The sequence below is a fragment of the Nycticebus coucang genome, chromosome 6 (assembly GCF_027406575.1).
Source record: "Nycticebus coucang isolate mNycCou1 chromosome 6, mNycCou1.pri, whole genome shotgun sequence".
Lineage (NCBI taxonomy): Eukaryota > Metazoa > Chordata > Mammalia > Primates > Lorisidae > Nycticebus > Nycticebus coucang.
The window spans coordinates 45210954-45231439 of NC_069785.1; the positions used below are offsets into that span (position 1 = coordinate 45210954).

At 44.5% G+C, this 20486-nt stretch overlaps 1 protein-coding gene across 1 annotated transcript in view; it reads right to left on the minus strand.

The window, feature by feature from the left end:
- Positions 1-283: 283 nt before the first annotated feature.
- The window catches only part of TGM5 (transglutaminase 5), a 37769-nt gene continuing 17566 nt past the window's right edge, over positions 284-20486 (minus strand). Inside the window, exons 7-13 of the mRNA XM_053594474.1 lie at positions 6865-7003; positions 6158-6261; positions 5820-6059; positions 2526-2891; positions 1891-2051; positions 643-776; positions 284-450 (exon numbers count right to left, since the gene is read on the minus strand). Coding sequence (XP_053450449.1) covers positions 297-450; positions 643-776; positions 1891-2051; positions 2526-2891; positions 5820-6059; positions 6158-6261; positions 6865-7003 — 1298 coding nt within the window. The 3' untranslated portion in view covers positions 284-296. The remainder of the gene's footprint in view (positions 451-642; positions 777-1890; positions 2052-2525; positions 2892-5819; positions 6060-6157; positions 6262-6864; positions 7004-20486) is intronic.

Consider the following 20486-nt stretch of genomic DNA (forward strand, 5'->3'; position numbering starts at 1 on the left):
GCTGCTCAGTTAATCTTCTTTCTTTGATATCTGAGGGCAGTAAGTTACGGATAAGGCCAACTGGTATTCTTTGACGTCGGTGCCAAATCATACTACTAGACAGGAAACCGTAGAATCCTTGGGCCCTGAAAAGTCCTGGGGAGATGTGCAAATTGCCCAGGAATTTATCCATTGTGGGCATTGCTGCTCACACACTGTGAAGCCTCTGTTGTGGTGGAGAATGGTATAGCTTGCATTTGAACTTGATCCTTTTCCTGAAGCTTAAAACTCACACATCCAGCTTGTTATCCCAGAATTTATAACCCAAATTCTACATATACGTTCCTGTAACCTTTGATGTCCTTAAACTTGTCACTTCTTAGATTAGCTTGGATCTGCCGTGGGCCACTCTTGAAGGGGACAGTCTTCAGAGTGATTTTGGCTCTGTGCTGGGGTTTGAGGACTCCAATGCTACAAGAGAGAACAGAGAATGTCAGATGACAGTAGGCATTTTGATAGCCCCAAAGTGCTTTCCAAGTCAGTTTCCTGAGCAGAAGGGAGAGCTTTCTGAATCTGGCCTCATCGCCCATGTCTGGAAGAAGAATAGTGCTAATTCCAGGATAACATGAGTGAGCAGGCTGGGCAGGTGCTCCCAGCACTTACAGGACCCTCTGCTGTTTCTTGAAGAGGCCACTTCCTTCCACAGTCAGCACACAGTCTGAAACTTGCTCTGAGAGGGGGTTTGCAAATATCACCTGTATGGAAAGTGGCTGGTTCACAATGGCAGGTCCTAGAACCTAAACAAAGACACAGAGTAAAGGAACAAGCAAAGAATTAGTCCTCATTCCCCAACTCACTGGACATTTGTGGAGGACACTGTTCTGTAGTGTGGCCGGGTAGGCCACCCCAAAATATGCCACTTTGGCATAAGGATCATTTTGAGCTGAAGACAACTGAGACGTAGCAGATTTACACGGTGTCCATAAAGTTTGTGTGCAATTTACAATGTTAAACTATTTTAAATTGCACGTGAACTTTATGTCCATCCTGTATAATGAAAGCTCTCTGCTCTACCCCTATTTGCCTGACATAAATTCACAGTTTTTCCCTTCCCGTCTCTCCTAGGAAGGACAAAAATTAATCACTGAGACAACTTCAGACCTTTATCAGTAAACAAACTTCACGAACTTGGCTTTCTCTACCATGAGTTTCCTATACGTTTGCCTTCTCACAATTTGCTATCCTTAGAGACTCAAGGTTGTTTTCCTTTCTATTATTACTTCTCTAAAAATTTATTACTCCTTTGCTAAGATGCTATATACATATCAGCTCAAGTTCTAACCAAATCTGGGTGTTTCCCCACCAGGAGTCTCCTTAGGCTCACTCAGCAGGGTCTAGTGGTCTTGTAGGCCTTGGAGAGAAGCCCTGGAAGGAAGGGTACCCTTCACTCAAAAGTCAGCAAAATGCCAGAGCAGGATGGGTCTTCAAGGGCTATCTGGTCTAAATCCCTCTTTGGATGGTTCAAGAAGCAGAGATTGAGGGGCTGTCCCAGGATGCACAGACAGAAAAGGGCAAATCAAGTCTGAGCTGACCTACAGGCGGGGCTTTTCTGTCATCCCAAGCCCCCCCATCTGGGCTCCCATTCCTTATGTTGACATTGGGAAGTGCCCCAGCAGGAGGGTCTCTCATCATTGCCCGTGGCACCTACTTGAGGAACCATCAATAAGGCCTCTGGTGGTACAAGAGGATGAAGACCTCTCAGATAGACCTCCCCCTTCTGGGCACCAGAAGAAGTGAAGGAAAAGGAGGGATGCTCTCCTGAGCAGGTCCAGGCTCCCCTCTCAGCAGGCTCCACTCCCTCCCAGCCAGATCCAAGGGGCCACCCAGACCATTTGCAGGACTCTTGCCTACATTAATCATGATGCCTGGATAAGATAAGGTGATGATCTTGTTCACCAGGACCTTCTCAGCACAGCTCTTCTCTTCAACTAGGGCACTGAGGCGGATCAGCTTGTCTGTTGACAGGTACTGGCTATACTGGGAATAGGGGATTGTGCAGGAGTAAGTCTTTTCTAAGGAGAGAACACAAGGATAAGGTGAGAGTAGCTGAGACTATCAGCTGGGCCTGGGTCAGATCTGGCAGACTCTTCCACAGAGAGGTGGGAGCCAACATGCGCTGAGTTCTGCTGAAGGAAGTACCAGCTTTTCAAATGAAGTAAGTGAGGTTGAAAGAGACAAAATGGGTTGCCCAAGGTCACTCCTCTGTAAATGGGTGAATTGAGACTCCAAACTCAGGCTTTTCCCACTGGCTACTTTCCTTGGGGTAGTAAAGGAGGGAAGGGGAGAAGGAGGAATAGAAGAAAGGAGGGGATGGGAAAAGAAGAGGGAGGGGGGAAGGAGGCGGAATCTGTGCTGGATGGGACAGTAAGAGGAATGGTATCCCAGGGTCTCCCCCACAACCCTGTTGGCTGGCTTGACCCCATCGGCATAGACCTAACCGCCCCTGTGTACACAGTCTGTTGCATGTCCACACTCAGAATCTTTACCTTCTTCAGGATAGAGTGCGATGAATGCTGTGTCCTGCCAGAACAGGAACAGGGGGCTGCCATCGTGCAGTAGAGACTGGGCACTCAGGTTCACTTTGAGGTCCTTGAACTGGGATGACATGTTGAGGGCCAGCAGGACAAATCTTATGTCCTGGCCCATGTTGGGTGGGTCAAGCAGCTGGAATTTCAGGGAGACCTGAATAACATCACTGGGTTGAAGGGAAGGCGTATCCAGAGTCCGAGGGTGGTCCTGGCTTGGCCATGTGGGCCTGGAAAGTTGGGGACCTGCTCGTGTGGAGCCTTGGGACCTTATGGCCTTCAGTTTCTGTAAAGCCTTCAGAAAGGCATGCCTCTCCTGGGGGGAACCTGAGGGCAGAGCACCCCAGTTGTGAGTCAGGCTGAGCCAGAGGGAAGCTCTGGTTGAACACCCCACCCTCAGCATCTTCATCAATAGCTTGGAACTTTCACTTCCAATAACAAGCACTCCCTCCCATTCACCACATGCTCTCGAAGAGTCAGGCTCTGCTCAGCATTTCATACCTTTCACCCCCATATGAACCTTGAGAGAGATGTGTTATTATTATTATTTCATATATAGATGAGAAAAGGAGACTCAGCAAGGTCACATGCTCTGCCCAAATCACACAGCTGTCAAGGAGTAGAGTTGAGGTGGAAACCACATATGCTCAACTCTAACCCTGTGGTGGTGACCATGGACACTACACCCTGACATCCTCAAGGGGAAGACAAAGGTCCACAAATGCAGAGAAATATATATATGTAATATTTTATTAGATATAATATATAATTAGATATTATATATTATATAAATTATCCATTACATAATTTTATTATATATCTTATATATATATATTTAGGAATAAATATCTTAAAGACATCAGGGCATGGTGTGATTTCTTTTTCCAGAATCAGATTTTTGGTCAGCTGTACACTAATTCCTGGAAATTAAAAAACTGAGAAGCAGGGCGGCGCCTGTGGCTCAGTGAGTAGGGCGCCGGCCCCATATGCCGAGGGTGGTGGTTCAAACCCGGCCCCGGCCAAACTGCAACAAAAAAATAGCCGGGCATTGTGGCGGGTGCCTGTAGTCCCAGCTGCTCGGGAGGCTGAGGCAAGAGAATCGCGTAAGCCCAAGAGTTAGAGGTTGCTGTGAGCCGTGTGATGCCACGGCACTCTACCCGAGGGCGGTACAGTGAGACTCTGTCTCTACAAAAAAAAAAAGAACTGAGAAGCAAAGGGAAAATATATATTTTTTTCATATAATATATATATTTTTATATAATATATATGGATATATGTATGTATATATATACACACACACATATATTCAGAGTGGTCCAGGCCTCCCAGCTCGGTCTCAGAGTCACTGTGAGCAGGAATACTCCCCAGCATCCCAGAGACATGTGAATCAGAGTCGGTGCATCTGTTTCTCAACCCCTGATCCCGACAGGCTGGGTTGCTGGAGATAGAACACTGTGGACCCAGGAGCCACACCTGAGCAAGACACTTAGGCCCACTGGAATCTTACCCCCCCCACCCCCACCAAGTTCACAGGTGACCCTGTGGGCCTCTGTGCAAACCTATCACTGCCCAGCCCATATCCCCTTAGCACTTGCCACTTCAGTGCCCAAAGGCCCTGCTTTCAAATTATAGCTCCCATGACTCTGTCTGAGACTTTCTCTGCCACCAGAGCAGACTCAGCCCATGAATGAGGTGGGCCAGAAGTGCTAGGGAATCTACAAACCCCGCGAACAGCCCTCAGCTCATGCCCGACAGGAGTCACTGGACAGGCCCCTTGGCCCCCTTGCCTCCTGGTGCCCTAAGTCTGCAGTGCCACTCTTCACCTCATACGGAATCAGTGCTAAGGTTGCCAGATTTAGCAATAAAAATTCAGGGCCCTTTAATTTGATAAACAACAAATATGTGGGACATGCTTATACTAAAGCATTATTGCCCTGTATTTCCCTGGCAACCCTACTCCCAGCAGGAGTAAGCTCCAGCTGTCCACAGGCTAACAGGCTAGGAGGCACACTCCAAGCTCACTTCCTCCCCTTTCCTGTCTCATTTCCACTCCCCTACCAGTATTTCCTGGACTGCCTCATAACTAAACCACTTGTATTTGAATCCTTACCTCAGCATCTGTTTCTGGGGCCAGAGTCCAGGAGTGAGGGTTGAAGGCCCTGCTGGGCTGTGTTCAATGCTTGTCTCCTACCATGTACCCACTTCCCAGGAGGGAAGTTCTGGAGATTCCTTGTGTCTGCCTCCAAAGTCCACATAGGCAAACCACAGGCACCTACTCACCTGTGCTCCCAGCAATTCTTCAGCCCCTGCCCTCCACCCACCCTGCCTCACTTCTGCTCAGATCCTCCCCAGCCAGATGTCAGCTTTGGCTCCTTACCCTGCTTCTGGGCTCTCAGGAACTGGATATTTTTTCTTGGCTTCCTTATTCCTAAACTTAATGGTTGACCTTTCTCAATTTCCAGGAATTCGTGTATACCTGACCATGTCAGCCACCCCCTCCACCTGTTGTCTTGGTAAGAAGCTCCTGCCAGGGATCTCACCTCACCCTCTGGCCCTGCTGGCCCTGGACTGGTGGGGCTAGGAGTGAGCATTTGGCCCTCCCTGAGCCTGGGTGCTGGCTGGTGATCTGGCCTGTCTTCCAAACACTCAATGGAACACAATTAAACGAGTTAAATGGAATCAATTAAGTTAACTTCTAGGAGAAGTTTACTACATCCCCTGCTGTCTATGGTGAAAGGCTGGTTTGTGGGGTAAGCAGGGGCAATGAAATCAATTAAGTTAACTTCTAGGCCCAGGGCCCTCTGTGGTTCCTGGATCCACAGCCCTCTTTGCAGTGATGAGATGCCTGGGGATCCCCATCCACGTGATCACCAACTTTGACTCCGCCCACAGAGTCATTTCATTTTAATTAAATGAAATCAATTAAGTTAACTTCTAGGAGACAGTTTACTACATCCCCTGCTGTCTATGGTGAAAGGCTGGTTTGGGGGGTAAGCAGGGGCAAACAATCCATATTCTGTTGGGGTGAAGCTTGTGAAAGGCTCCACAGTCAATGTGCACGTCTCTGAAATTTGCTGGTCTGTATGGCGTGGGGTGGTGATGGGTGTGAGGCAGCGAGGACACCCCATCTGGAGCCTTACAACTTAACGGCTGAGGAGGCGGTGGACCTGGTCCTACCTGCATCTGCTCTGGTTTCCTGAGGATGGAGAAGGCACCCACGGCCGTGGGCTCTGAGTGGGGCTGGCCTAGTCCTACCTTCTCTGTATTTGTAGTTCTCAGTGATGTCATCCCGCTCATCACTTTGGATGCTCTTCGTGCTGATAAAATTGCCCACAGAACTCGTGTCCCGGTGAAGTTTCTGTTCCTTCCCTCCATAGACAAGCCAGGACACGCAGTCAGCATTCACCATAGAAAATGCAAAGCGTGTGTCGTAGTTCAGGTCCACTTCTCCTTCTTTGATGGCTCTGACGGAGGCAGGGCCGCAGCAGTAGAGGCCTGAAGAACAACAGGGGATCCTCATTGCCCCAGAGCCAGGCAAAGGCAGGAGTCCTGGCCGTGGGAGTGGGTGTGGCCTTTCTTCAGGAGAGCCTTACCATTGCTCGTCTCCTGAGGTGTGGCGTCCAGCACCTGCCAGCCTCCATATCCGGGAGGGAGGTCCTTTCGGGCCATCCAGCACTCATTCCAGACATGGTAATCCCTGCAGGAGAAGCCAGAGGAGGGTAGTAGCTGAGGGAGAGGAAGCAGAGGTGGGCATGGGCAAGAGAATGAACTGTTAGGCAGAAGTTCAGACTTGGTGCACATGGGGCTTGGAACCTCTGTGGGTGAGTGGTGACGGTTCTTGTTCCCGGTGGGCCTCCATTCGCTTCCCTGGAAAGAGCTTCCCTTTGGTGACTCAGTTTGTAAACAGGCAGTAAAGGCTTCCAGAGTCAACTGAAGTTAAAAATCCTTCACTCTCTCTCACAAAACAGTCCCCGCAGCCCTTTTCTATGTGTGTGGCTGATCTGCCGAGGCATTCATGGGCTTTGTGGCCATCGGTAAATCCCTCCCGTAGGCCCAAAGGTGAGGAAGGTAGGGAGGTGACAAGAGGAAAACTCCAACCCAGAGCAGAGAGCTCATAAGATGTGAGGATTCTAAACCCCACGCGGCTTTCTTCAGCTGTCTCCGGGCTGGAGACTGGCGAGAAGTGTGGGGGGGAGAACACGAGGCAGCAGCCTCTTGGACACAGCCCTGCCCTCCATCCTGCTACAGGACTGGGCCCTGATTTGCAGCTCTAGAAATGGACCGAGTGGTTGTTTCTCACCAGATGGTGTCCTTCTTCTTATTCTCCAAAATCCTGCCTGTGTTGTCATAATACTCATCTATGATTAGGTTTCCGTCCGTGTCGTGGCCGGAGTCAAAGTTGGTGATCACGCGGGTGGGGATCCCCAGGCATCTCATCACTGCGAAGAGGGCAGGAGAGCCACACGTGGGCTGTGGATCCAGGAACCACAGAGGGCCCTGGGCCTGCATGAGCCACACGTGGGCTGTGGATCCAGGAACCACAGAGGGCCCTGGGCCTATATGAGCCACATGTGGGCTGTGGATCCAGGAACCACAGAGGGCCCTGGGCCTACACAAATCACTCATTTGGCATGAGTAGGACCAGGCAGGAGCTGTCTGGGGCACAGGGATGGTGACATTTCCAACCTCCTTCCCCACCTCTTGAGCTTATGGGAGAGATTCTTAACATTCTGTTAAGATGCTAGCTGCTCAGACAAGCACTGGCACAGCCGACAGACAGACTAGCATGTCGTGAGCAATCCTGCTCATGCCAGCAGCATGGGACGAGCAGGCCTCTCCTTTGACAAGACTGAATTCTATTTCTGTCTGTGGTTAGGGTTATTGGTGGAGACCATCAGATGGTTAGGCAAAGAATTCTATGACTTGGATTCCTTTTCTCCCTGTGTAAATTATCTTGGAAGCCTCTTAATGAAAGCATCACGGATCAAGCCAAGGAAGGAAAGGAAATCATGTAACCAAAGCTTGGAAAAGTGAGAATCTCACTCTACCTGGTAGAGAAATTCTTGAAGAAGATAGAGTGCTGTCTTTATTCCTGAGGGTTCTATATTCCCTTTGCCAGCCAACTTCTTTTCTTTATCCTCTGCCATATTTGCCCCATTCTGTGTGCTTTTAAATATAGGAATATCCCCCAGCCCATCCTACTACTAAATGCCCTGGGGATCCCTGTCCCCTCTAGCAAGGATGCCCCTCCAATTTAATAATACTAATAATAGTGTCTAACAGCCAGGGATAGTGCTAAATATTTTACATACATTATCCTCGGGACAGCTTGACACAGTAGCTGCTGTTATTATCTCCATTTTGAAAACAAAGAATCAGAGACTAAGGGAAGTTTGCTACACCCAGCTAGTGAGGGGCAGAGCTATCACTCAAGTCTGGTTTCACTGCTAAGCCTGCTGAAAATACTGAGTCCACCTCTCAATAATATGCATACAGTTCAAAATTCTACCCTGTTTTCCCAAAAATAAGACATCCTCCAAAAATAAGACCTACTTACAGGAAAGATAAGTCGTCCCCTGAAAATAAGACCTAGCGCATCTTTGGGAGCACACCTGAAAATAACTTATTTTCGGGGAAACAGGGTAGTATTTTCACCGAGATGTATTTATGTTATCAGATATTTGCCCAAACCAAGATTTATAGTAGTCATTATTATTAGAAATTTAATTAGTTTTCAATTTTCCCCCATTATAGATAATGCTATGATGAATATCTTTGTAGATCAATATTTTTCCCCATTTGGACTGATTCTAGGAGGTAAAATGACTAAGTCAAAAAATATAGATATTTCTAGGGGTTCTTCAGACATATTACTGTCATTTTAAAATAAATGTTAAATTTTAGTTTAAACATTTAACTGCTTGTAGATTCTAGTCTAGGCTCCTTATTACACTGCACTTAGGCACAAAGTCTCTTCAGGGTGGAGACGTGGGCTGGGAAAGGGAGGCTATAAGCCCAAAGGACAGCCTGAGCTCTCCTTTGAGCAGCAGGTCTAAATAGGGACAGAGAAGTAGGGCAGCAAGTTATAGGCGGAGGTGACACAGGACAGCCTCAGAGGGGAGGCTGAAGGTTGAAAAGCTGCCATGGAAGAAACCTGAAACAGGAGTGAGGAAAGACATGAGCATTGTGTGGGCACATTTATGCTAGAAGTACAGTTGGGAGAGTGGATGACTCTCATGGGAACAAGAGGACATGCCACGGAGGGGTGTGCAAGGAGAAAGAGTAGGGAGCAAGCCTCCGTTCATTCTTCCTCCTCACAGATGAGTTCATGAATGGCCACTTGAAGCCTCAAGGCCAAAGCTAACTTCTGTAAGCCTGGTTTGGTGGGCACTTTTCCACCCTAGAACAGGCAATTGGTCCCAAAGCACTTTGAAGTAGTTCTCTATTAAGACCAAAGTATAGACCCTCCCAGACCTCCAGAAGAGCTGCGCTGGGACTGAGATGGGCACCCCCCCGGAACTCTGGAAGAGCTGCGCCACGCCCGCCAGGCCTCCGCACACACTGACCAGGAACTCTGGGAGCTGTGCAACCCCACGTCCTCCCTCCTGGACCCTCCCTGCCTCCACACCAGCACTCATCTGGCCAGGGACTCTGTTAGCCGCGTGCCCTCTGGAGCCCTCCCTGCCTCTGCGCAGAGCCCTTCTCCTGGCCAGAGGCTGCTGGAGCCTTGGGCCCTCTGTGCCAAAGTCACTGGGCACCAGGCACTCCCAGAATCGTGTGCACCACCCCTGGCTCTGTTGCTGGATCTGGGGGTGTCACACTCTGGAGCTGCTCCCACAACCAGAACTCCTTGGCTGGGGTAGCCCCAGAAGAGCTACACAGGTCACTCCCTACAAAGATCCAGCAACAATAGAGTGATCCCCACAGGGTCTAATCTCAGAGAGACATTGCCCCAACTCTGAGGATGGCCAGAGGCAACGGTGAAAAACAATCATGAGACAAAATCAAGGGGAAAACTCTGGCAATATGAATAATCAGAGTAGATCAACTCCCCCAAGGAACAATGGGGCAGACACAGCACAAGATCCCATGCACAAACAAATAGCTGAGATGTCAGAAATCGAATTCAGAATCTGGATAGCAAATAAGATTGAATTAGAATTCCAAGCAGTAACCCAAAAGATGTCTCAAGAATTCATTGAATTCAAAGACCAAATGACCAAAGATTTTGACACATTGAGACAAGAAGTTGCAGCCCTCAAAGATCTGAGAAACACAGTAGAATCCCTCAGTAACAGAATGGAGCAAGCAGAAGAAAGGATTTCTGACATCGAAGACAAAGCTTTCTAACATTCCCAAACTCTCAAAGAGGAAGAGAAATGGAGGGCAAAAACAGATCACTCTCTCAGGGAGCTCTGGGATAATTCAAAGAAAACCAATATTCATCTTATAGGGATCCCCAAAAGCGATGAAGTGGTTTCACAAGACGCAGAGTCTCTTCTCCATGAGATTATGAAAGAGAACTTTCCAGACATGCCAAGAGATTCTGAAATTCAGATAGCAGACAGTTTCACAACTCCAGCACGACTCAACCCAAATAAGACATCCCCCAGACACATCATAATCAATTTCACTAAAGTTAATATGAAGGAGAAAATTCTGAGAGCAGTAAGACGAAAGAAAACCATCACCTACAGGGGGAAGAATATTAGAATAAATGCAGATCTCTCTGCTGAAACCTTTCAAGCTAGAAGAGGATGGTCATCGACTTTTAATCTCCTTAAACAAAATAACTTTCAACCCAGGATCCTGTACCCAGCTAAACTGAGTTTCATTTATGATGGAGAAATTAAATACTTTAATGACATCGACATGTTGAAGAAATTTGCCACAACTAAACCAGCTCTCCAGGATATTCTCAGACCTATCCTCCATAAAGACCAGCATAATCCTCCACCACAAAAGTAAACCCACCCAGAAAATTTTGATCAAATTCCAACTTCCACAGTCACAAAAGGATTAAAAATGTCCACCAGACCCTCGAAAGGCTTATCAATATTCTCAATTAATAAAATGGTTTAAATTGTCCTTTAAAGAGGCACAGGTTGGCTGACTGGATACAAAAACTCAAGCCAGATATCTGCTGCATACAAGAATCGCATCTTACATTAAAAGACAAATATAGACTCAAGGTAAAGGGATGGTCATCTATACTCCAGGCAAATGGAAAGCAGAAAAAAGCAGGCATTGCAATCCTATCCGCAGATGCAATAGGCTTTAAACCAACCAAATAAGGAAGGATAAAGATGGACACTTCATATTTGTTAAAGGTAATACTCAATATGATGAGATTTCAATTATTAATATTTATTCACCCAACCAGAATGCACCTCAATTTATAAGACAAACTCTAACAGACACGAGCAACTTGATTTCCTCTAGTTCCATAGTACTTAAAAATTTTAACACCCCTTTAGCAGTGCTGGATAGATTCTCCAAAAAGAAGCTAAGCAAAGAAATCTTAGATTTAAACTTAACCATTCAACACCTGGACTTAACAGACATCTACAGAACATTTCATCCCAACAAAACTGAGTACACATTCTTCTCATCAGCCCATGGAACATACTCCAAAATTGACCACATCCTAGGCCACAAATCTAACCTCAGCAAATTTTAAAAAATAGAAATTATTCCTTGCATCTTCTCAGACCATCATGGAATAAAAGTTGAACTCAATAACAACAGGAATCTGCATACCCATACAAAAAAACGGAAGCTAAATAACCTTATGCTGAAGGATAGATGGGTTATAGATGAGATTAAGAAGGAAATCACCAAATTTTTGGAACAAAACAATAATGAAGACATGAATTATCAGAACCTCTGGGATACTGCAAAGGCAGTCCTAAGAGGGAAATTTATAGCACTGCAAGCCTTCCTCAAGAAAATGGAAAGAGAGGACATTAATAACTTAATGTGACATCTCAAGCAACTGGAGAAGGAAGAAAATTCCAACCCCAAACTCAGCAGAAGAAAAGAAATAACCAAAATCAGAGCAGAATTAAATGAAATTGAAAACAAAAGAATTATACAACAGATCAATAAATACAAAAGTTGGTTTTTTGAAAAGGTCAATAAAATAGATAAACCTTTGGCCAACCTAACCAGGAAAAAAAGAGTAAAATCTCTAATTTCATCAATCAGAAATGGTAAAGATGAAATAATAACAGACCCCTCAGAAATTCAAAAAATCCTTAACGAATATTATAAGAAACTTTACTCTCAGAAATATAAAAATCTGAAAGAAATCAGATTGGAGGTACACCACCTACCAAAATGAATGAAGTGGAAATGTTGAACAGGCCTATATCAAGTTCTGAAATAGCATCAACTATACAAAATCTCCCTAAAAAGAAAAGCCCAGGACCAGATGGCTTTATGTCAGAATTCTACCAAACCTTTAAAGAAGAACTAGCGCCTATATTACTAAACCTCTCCCAAAATATAGAAAAAGAAGGAATACTACCCAACACATTCTATGAAGCAAACATCACCTTGATCCCTAAACCAGGGAAAGACCCAACAAGAAAAGAAAGCTATAGACCAATATCTCTAATGAATATTGATGCTAAAATACTCAATAAGATCCTAACAAACAGAATCCAACAACACATCAAAAAAATTATACACCACAACCAAGTGGGATTTATCCCAGGGTCTCAAGGCTGGTTCAATATACATAAATCTATAAATGTAATTCAGCACATACACAAACTAAAAAATAAGGACCACATGATTCTTTCAATAGATGCAGAAAAGGCTTTTGATAATATCCAGCATCCTTTCATGATCAGAACACTTAAGAAAATGGGTATAGAAGGGACATTTCTTAAACTAATAGAGGCCATCTACAGGAAACCCATAGCCAATATCATATTGAATGGAGTTAAATTGAAATCATTTCCACTTAGATCAGGAACCAGGCAAGGTTGCCCATTGTCTCCATTGCTCTTTAACATTATAATGGAAGTTTTAGACATTGCAATTAGGGAAGAAAAGGCCATCAAGGGTATCCACATAGGGTCAGAAGAGATCAAACTTTCATTTCACAGATAATATGATTGTATATCTGGGAAACACTAGGGATTCTACTACAAAACTTTTAGAAGTGATCAAGGAATACAGCAATGTCTCAGGCTACAAAATCAACACCCATAAATCTGTAGCCTTTATATATACCAACAATAGCCAAGCCGAAAAAACAGTCAAGGACTCTATTCCTTTCACAGCAGTGCCAAAGAAGACGAAATATTTGGAAGTTTATCTAACAAAGGATGCGAAAGATCTCTATAAAGAGAACTATGAAACTTTAAGAAAAGAAATAGCTGAAGATGTTAACAAATGGAAAAACATACCATGCTCATGGCTGGGAAGAATCAACATCGTTAAAATGTCTATACTATCCAAAGCAATATATAATTTTAATGCAATTCCTATCAAAGCTCCATTGTCATATTTTAAAGATCTTGAAAAAATAATACTTTGTTTTATATGGAATCAGAAAAAACCTTGAATAGCCAAAACATTACTCAGAAATAAAAACAAAGGAGGAGGAATCACACTACCAGACCTGAGACTGTACTATAAATTGATAGTGATCAAAATAGCATGGTACTGGCACAAAAACAGAGAAGTAGATGTCTGGAACAGAATAGAGAACCAAGAGATGAATCCAGCTATATACCATTATTTGATCTTTGACAAGCCAATTAAAAACATTCAGTGGGGAAAAGATTCCCTATTTAACAAATGGTGCTGGGTGAACTGGCTGGCGATCTGTAAAAGACTGAAACTGGACCCACACCTTTCACCATTAACTAAGATAGACTCTCTCACTGGATAAAAGATTTAAACTTAAAACATGAAACTGTAAAAATACTTGAAGAAAGTGCAGGGAAAACTCTTGAAGGGATCGGCCTGGGTGAATATTTTATGAGGAGGACTCCCCAGGCAATTGAAGCAGTATCAAAATTACACTACTGGGACCTGATCAAACTAAAAAGCTTCTGCACAGCCAAGAACATAGTAAGTAAAGCAAGCAGACAGCCCTCAGAATGGGAGAAAATATTTGCAGGTTATACCTCCGGTAAAGGTTTAATAACCAGAATCCACAGAGAACTCAAACGTATTAGCAAGAAAAGAACAAGTGATCCCATCTCGGGGTGGGCAAAGGACTTGAAGAGAAACTTCTCTAAAGAAGACAGACCCATGATCTACAGACACATGAAAAAAAGCTCCTCATCCTTAATCATCAGAGAAATGCAAATCAAAACTACTTTGAGATATCACCTAACCCCAGTAAGAGTAGCCCACATAACAAAATCCCAAAACCAGAGATGTTGGCGTGGATGTGGAGAAAAGGGCACACTTCTACACTGTTGGTGGGAATGCACACTACTACATTCCTTTCGGAAGGATGTTTGGAGACTACTTAGAGATCTAAAAATAGACCTGCCATTCGATCCTATAATTCCTTTACTAGGTATGTACCCAGAAGACCAAAAATCACAATATAAAAAAGACATCTGTACCAGAATGTTTATTGCAGCCCAATTCATAATTGCTAAGTCATGGAAGAAGCCCAAGTGCCCATCGCCCCACAAATGGACTAGCAAATTGTGGTACATGTATACCATGGAATATTATACAGCCTTAAAGATAGATGGAGACTTAACCTCTTTCATGTTTACATGGATGGAGCTGGAACATATTGTTCTTAGCAAAGTATCTCAAGAATGGAAGAAAAAGTATCCAATGTACTCAGCCTTAATATGAAGCTAATTTATACCTTTAATATGAAGGCCATAACCCAACTATAGCACAAGAATATGGGTAAGGGGCCAAGGAAGGGGAAGGGAGGGGGGAGATTAAGGTGGATGGAGGGTAATGGGTGGGGCCACACCTATGGCGCATCTTAGAATGGGTATAGGCGAAACCTACTAAATGCAGAATACAAATGTCCACATATGGTAACTAAGAAAATGCCATGAAGGCTACATTGAAAACTTCGATGAGAATATTTCAGATTGTATATGAAACCAGCACATTGTACCCCTTGATTGCACAAATGTACACAGCTATGATTTAACAATAAAAAAAAGACCAGAGTATAAGACTTGTACTGATTTATTCATGATTCCGTCTTCCTGAGGGCAGGGACTGCATATTATTCATCTTTATTATTATATAGCCACTAACAATACAGGAAAAAGCCCATTTTGCATCTTTGCTGGATGGATGAATGAATGATGGCTTGTGAATCTTTTGTCCATTCTGGTGATTTCCAGCTGCAGCTCAGTGCTATTCTAATGGATGTGTGCTATGCTTTGGGTACTAAGCTCTACTGTCTTTAGAGCATAAGCTTTGAATGGTGATGGATTTGTACTGATCTGTGCTCACTCTTTCCTCATCATGGCTTATGAGAAGACTTGGATGGGGGGCGGATTGTTACAGCAGAACAGAATGAAGCTACAGAGCCAAGGTCAGCTTCAGTATCACATGGTGTTCAGATCCGTGTAGCCAGAGTCGTGCACATAGGTGTTTTCACTCATTCTGCTCTCTCACAAAGCACTCACTCCGTCTTTGGCATTCTTTCTCTTCTTACTTCTGTGCCCCAGACTCCTGAATCTGAGACTTCACTGTCACTAACCACATCCCCAACTGAACTTGCTGTCTTTAAGTCTTCCCAACCTTTCTTTCTAGTGAAGGATGTCAACATTGCCACAGGTGCCAGGCATGGTGCCTAGCACTGTACAGCACTATCCTCCTTGATTCTTTCCTATGACTATCCCAACTTTAAAGATGAGACACCTGAAGTTTAGAGAAGTGGCGATCACGTGACAGAAAGAGGAAAACCTGGCAGGATTTAAACGCAGTCTCTGTTCTCAAAGCTTCCCATGCTTTTAAGTCTAGACCACGCCACTGCAGCATCACTAGGACATCCCAGCCACACCTCAATCTCGGTGCTCCTTCCTCTCTGAAGTTGTCACTGGCTCCTCCACACCACATCAATCCCTTCTCATGCTCTCACATAATCCCAATCACTTGTGTCACGCATTTTAGCACTGGATTAAGCACTCTATACTTTAATATATCTGACTTATCTGGCGGCGCCTGTGGCTCAGTCGGTAGGGCGCCGGCCCCATATACTGAGGGTGGCGGGTTCAAACCCGACCCCGGCCAAACTGCAACCAAAAAATAGCCGGGCATTGTGGCGGGTGCCTGTAGTCCCAGCTACTCGGGAGGCTGAGGCAAGAGAATCGCTTAAGCCCAGGAGTTGGAGGTTGCTGTGAGCCGTGTGAGGCCACGGCACTCTACCGAGGGCCACAAAGTGAGACTCTGCCTCTACAAAAAAATAAAATAAAATAAAATAAAAGATTAAAAATTAAAAAAAATATATATCTGACTTATCTTGTTTGTGAAATTATAAATCCCCCTAGAGTCGGGCTCATGTGGGATACTTTTCTTGCGTTCCTTCATTCCTAGGACAGTGCTGGGCTCACCGTAGGTGTTTGTTGAATTCCTATTGAAGTAAAGTGTCTTTGACCTGTAAACAAGGTTTCTGCTCACTATCAGTCCTGATATCTCACAGTCTGATATCAGATTTAGGTGATTTGTCATTGACAATTTTATGGGATCTGAGTCCCTCACAAAAGAGAAACCCACATGGGACATGAGTGTGTGTGGATGTCCACACACACTCATGGAATGACAATTGGGTAAGGTCAGACAGGATCCCGGAGTTGGAAAAGGACTGCAGGGTTCCCAAGGTGTTTAACCACATTCTGGGCATTAATAATTATATTCGGTCACTCAGCACTCATTTGGTGACAAGTGTCAAGCCCTTGGACTAAAGACATTCCTACCCTCAGGAGTATAACTTCACTTCTGACTGGTGGTAACACTGTCCTGATGGTTAAAACACAGTATGTTTAAAGACTGGCTGTGAAGTTCTTTTTACCCCGGTGTGGAAATGTGGCCCCAGTTTTTATAAGAAAAATCAGTAGAAAGTTAGTGTTCAATTTGTTGAAATTCATTCAGTCAGTTTCACTGCCACACCTACATGGTTTATCCTGCCTGAGGAACAGCTCCAGCTCATAGGTCACAGCTCCAGCTCACAGGTAAAAGAAATTATAATTGCATTAAGCTTCCAGATGATAAAAATATTACTGCCTGCCCTCATCCTCCTGTGCCTTTAATTGCTGCTACCCATAACAGTCACATTGCCCTGGGCTTTCAGCTATGCCATTGTGGGGTCGTATTTGTACTGTTTTCTCTCATCTGCAGTGGCAGTGAAATGAAATCTTACTTGTTTTCTTAACAGTATCTTAAATACGCAAAGTATGTCATCTATTTTCCATGATTATATCTAGTCTAGCCTGCACTATAGCAAGGCCTTACCAAGACTATTTTTTGACAGGAGATGGGAAATTCAGAACTAAACCAAGGTCAGTGAATTCTGTCTGTTACTCAAGAAGCACAGACGAGCACTGTTTTTGGAATCAAGGACATCAACCTTTAGGGGGCTAAGTGCAGAGTGTAGGACCTAGATCATGTATTAGACAAAGATAACAGCCCAGAGGATGGGACTGGGCAGTTTCCATAGGGCCATGAGACCTGCTCTGTGGCTCTCTGGGAAATCTGTGAAGGTTACCGGGGTTGTCTTAACTGGAAAGAGAGGCCCCATTACAACAAGCACTCCTAGAATCTACTTTCTCCCATCTCAGAGAAATCAGTCACTGGCACTAATGGAGTAAAGACAAAAACTCCGAGCACTTCTAGGAATGGACAGTCAGAAGGCTGCTTTAAAAGGGGCAGCCTCTAGCCAAAATGTTTAAGTTGAATATTTTATGCTTTTATTTACAACTTTCAGTTATAAAATACAAGGAACAGAAGCATGAGAAGATCAACAATACAACAAAAGCCCCAGTTAAATTCAAAAGGTAAAGTTATTCGGGACAATTGTCTTAGTGTCTTTAACAAAGTCACATGTTAAAACAAAGCATTTCTCTAGACTGAAAGAGACAGGAAGGACCTTGCAACCAGGTGCAATGCTTGGTTTTAATTTAGATTCTGGTTTGGAAAAATTAACTATAAAGACAAAAACTATAGCCTTACCCCTGCCACTTTGTGCCAGCAAAGGCCCAACCCCCTCAGCCAAGTGTCCAGGCCAACATCCTACCCTGGGGAGTATAACTTCCCTTCTGACTGGTGGTGACACTGTCCTGATGGTGTATTAAAACACTGAGTAGGTTTAAAGACGGGCCATGAAGTTCTTTTTAGAGCGTGAGCTTTAAAGTAAAGCTTTATCACTTTCAAGTGATAACTTGGAAGTTTGTATCTTTAGGCTGGGCCTGGTGGCTCATGCCTGTAGTCCTAGCACTCTGGGAGGCTGAAGCAGGTGGATCCCTGGAGCTCAGGAGTTCAAGACCAGCCTGAGCAAGAATGAGACCCCATCTCTACTAAAAATAGAAAAACTAGCCCTGTATTGTGGCAGGTGCCTATAGTCCCAGCTACTCAGAAAGCTGAGGTAAGAGGATCTCCTCAGCCCAACAATTTGAAGTTGCTGTGAGCTATGATGATGCCATGGCACTCTACCAAGGGCGACAAAGTAAGACTCTAGCTCAAAAAATTAAAAAGAAAGAAAGTATATACCTTTGATATGTATGACGTGATGAGTATGGCACTCTAACTTTTTGGTCTTCCTCTCTAAAACATAATTCTAGTCCAATCATGGGAGAAAAATATTGTATAAATTCCAAAACTGAAGGACTTCCTAGAGGCAGCTTCCAAGCCACAACATAGGAAAGAGAACCCCAAGCAGAGCCAAGCAGTCTTATTGGGTTGAGGAGGTGAGATCACAATTCAGGGAAGCTAAAGTGGCTAGAATTTTCAGGGTGAGTAATATGGAGAGGAAAGAACTGAACAGAGTGTTTCAGAGATTTGCGGAGTGGTCACTCATGTTTTGACTGAGGGGTGATCTATGAAAGCATGGGATAAAATTCTAGGAGGCTGGACCAAGGGAGAAATTGATTAATTAATTTTTTTTTTTTTTTTTGCTTTGTTGCCCTAGCAGTGTGCTGTGACGTCATAGCTCACAGCAACCTCAAACTCTTGGGCTCAAGTGATCCTCTTGCTTCAGCCTCCCTAGTAGCTGGGACTATAGGCACCTGCCACAACACCCAGCTATTTTTAAGGATAGGGTTTTGCTCTTGCTCAGGCTGGTCTCACACTCTTGAGCTTAAGCAGTCTACCCACTTCAACATCCCAGAGTGCTAGGATTATAAGCATGAGCCACAGCACCCGGCCTAAATTCATTAATTTTTTAAAAAGAAGGTTCTGAAACAGATTGATCATTATAAGTGCCATGAGATAAGGAATATGATTAACACTAAACATTCCAAGGAAGAAAGAAGAAAAGTAGAAGGAAAAAATGTGGTGGAGTGGATGGGGAATTGAAGTTTGGGGAACACCTAGAAACAACTTTCAAACAAGACCCAGCTAAACCTGCGGAGCCCTGGGGACAGAGATTAAAATAGTATCAGACTAATTATAATATAATAGCTAACATTTAGGTAAAAGTAATTATGTGCCAGACATTTTTCTAAATACTGGTCATACATTAATCAACAACCATCTGAGGGAACATTCCATAAAATCTTGATGTCTCATAAATCAATGGAAAATAAAGGTACATTTGTATTTAAGCCAGGGAATTGCACAAAAGAAAGTTTGGACTTGGATCTAAAGAAAGGTTAAGGCAAAATACCACACCAGGGCCTTGGCTGAGGTTCTTCTTTGAGACTAAGGGCTCAGTGAAAACAATGAAAACAAGAGTTAATTGTACTAAATGAAGTTGAGGTACTTTACACAGACCACTACACAACTGAGTTAGAAAAAGTTCTTAGGCCAGGTGCAGTGTCTCCTGCCTATAATCCTAGCACTTTGAGAGGCCAAGGTGGGAGATCACTTCATGCCAGGAGTTTGAGACCAACTTGGGCATCATAGTGAAACCCTGTCACTAAAAAAAAAAATTAAAAATTATCTGGAAATGTCTTGGCACCTGTGGCTCAAGTGGCTAAAGTGCCAGCCACATACACCTGAGCTGGTGGGTTCGAATCCAGCCCAGGCCTGCCAAACAACAATGACGGCTGCAACCACAAAACAGCCAGGCATTGTGGCAGATGCCTGGAGTCCCAGCTACTTGGGAGGCAGAGACAGGAGAATCACTTGAGCCCAGGAGTTGGAGGTTGCTGTGAGCTGTGATGCCACAGCACTCTACCCAGGGCGATAGCTTGAGGCTCTGTCTCAAAAAAAAAAAAACAAAAATTATCCAGAAAGAAAAAACTTGATAACATCTACCTCAGAAATTTTCAAAAACCTTTTAAGCAGAGGACTCTAGATGCAAGTCGAGCATAAGTGGGATTCACTGTATTAAAGACATACAAGTGGGGCTTGGCACCCATAGCACATTGGTTACGGTGCCAACATACACCAAGGCTGGTGGGTTCGAACCTGGCCTGGGCCAGCTAAAGCAACAATGACAACTGCAACAACAACAATAAAAATAGCCAGGTGTTGTGGCAGGTGCCTGTAGTCCCAGGTACTTGGGAGGCTGAGGCAAGAGAATCACTTGAGCCCAGGAGTTTGAGGTTGCTGTGAGCTGTGATGCCACGGCACTCTACCGAGGGTGACATGGTGAGACTCTGTCTCAAAAAAAAAAAGACATACAAGTGGGATTGCTCTGGTTGAAGAGAGAGGCCCCGTCCCCATGTAGTCTCCCGGATCTCCACCATTTCGCACCTCCCTTCTCCACAGCTGCTCTTGGGACCCTATTTACAGACGAGAGGATGATGCTCA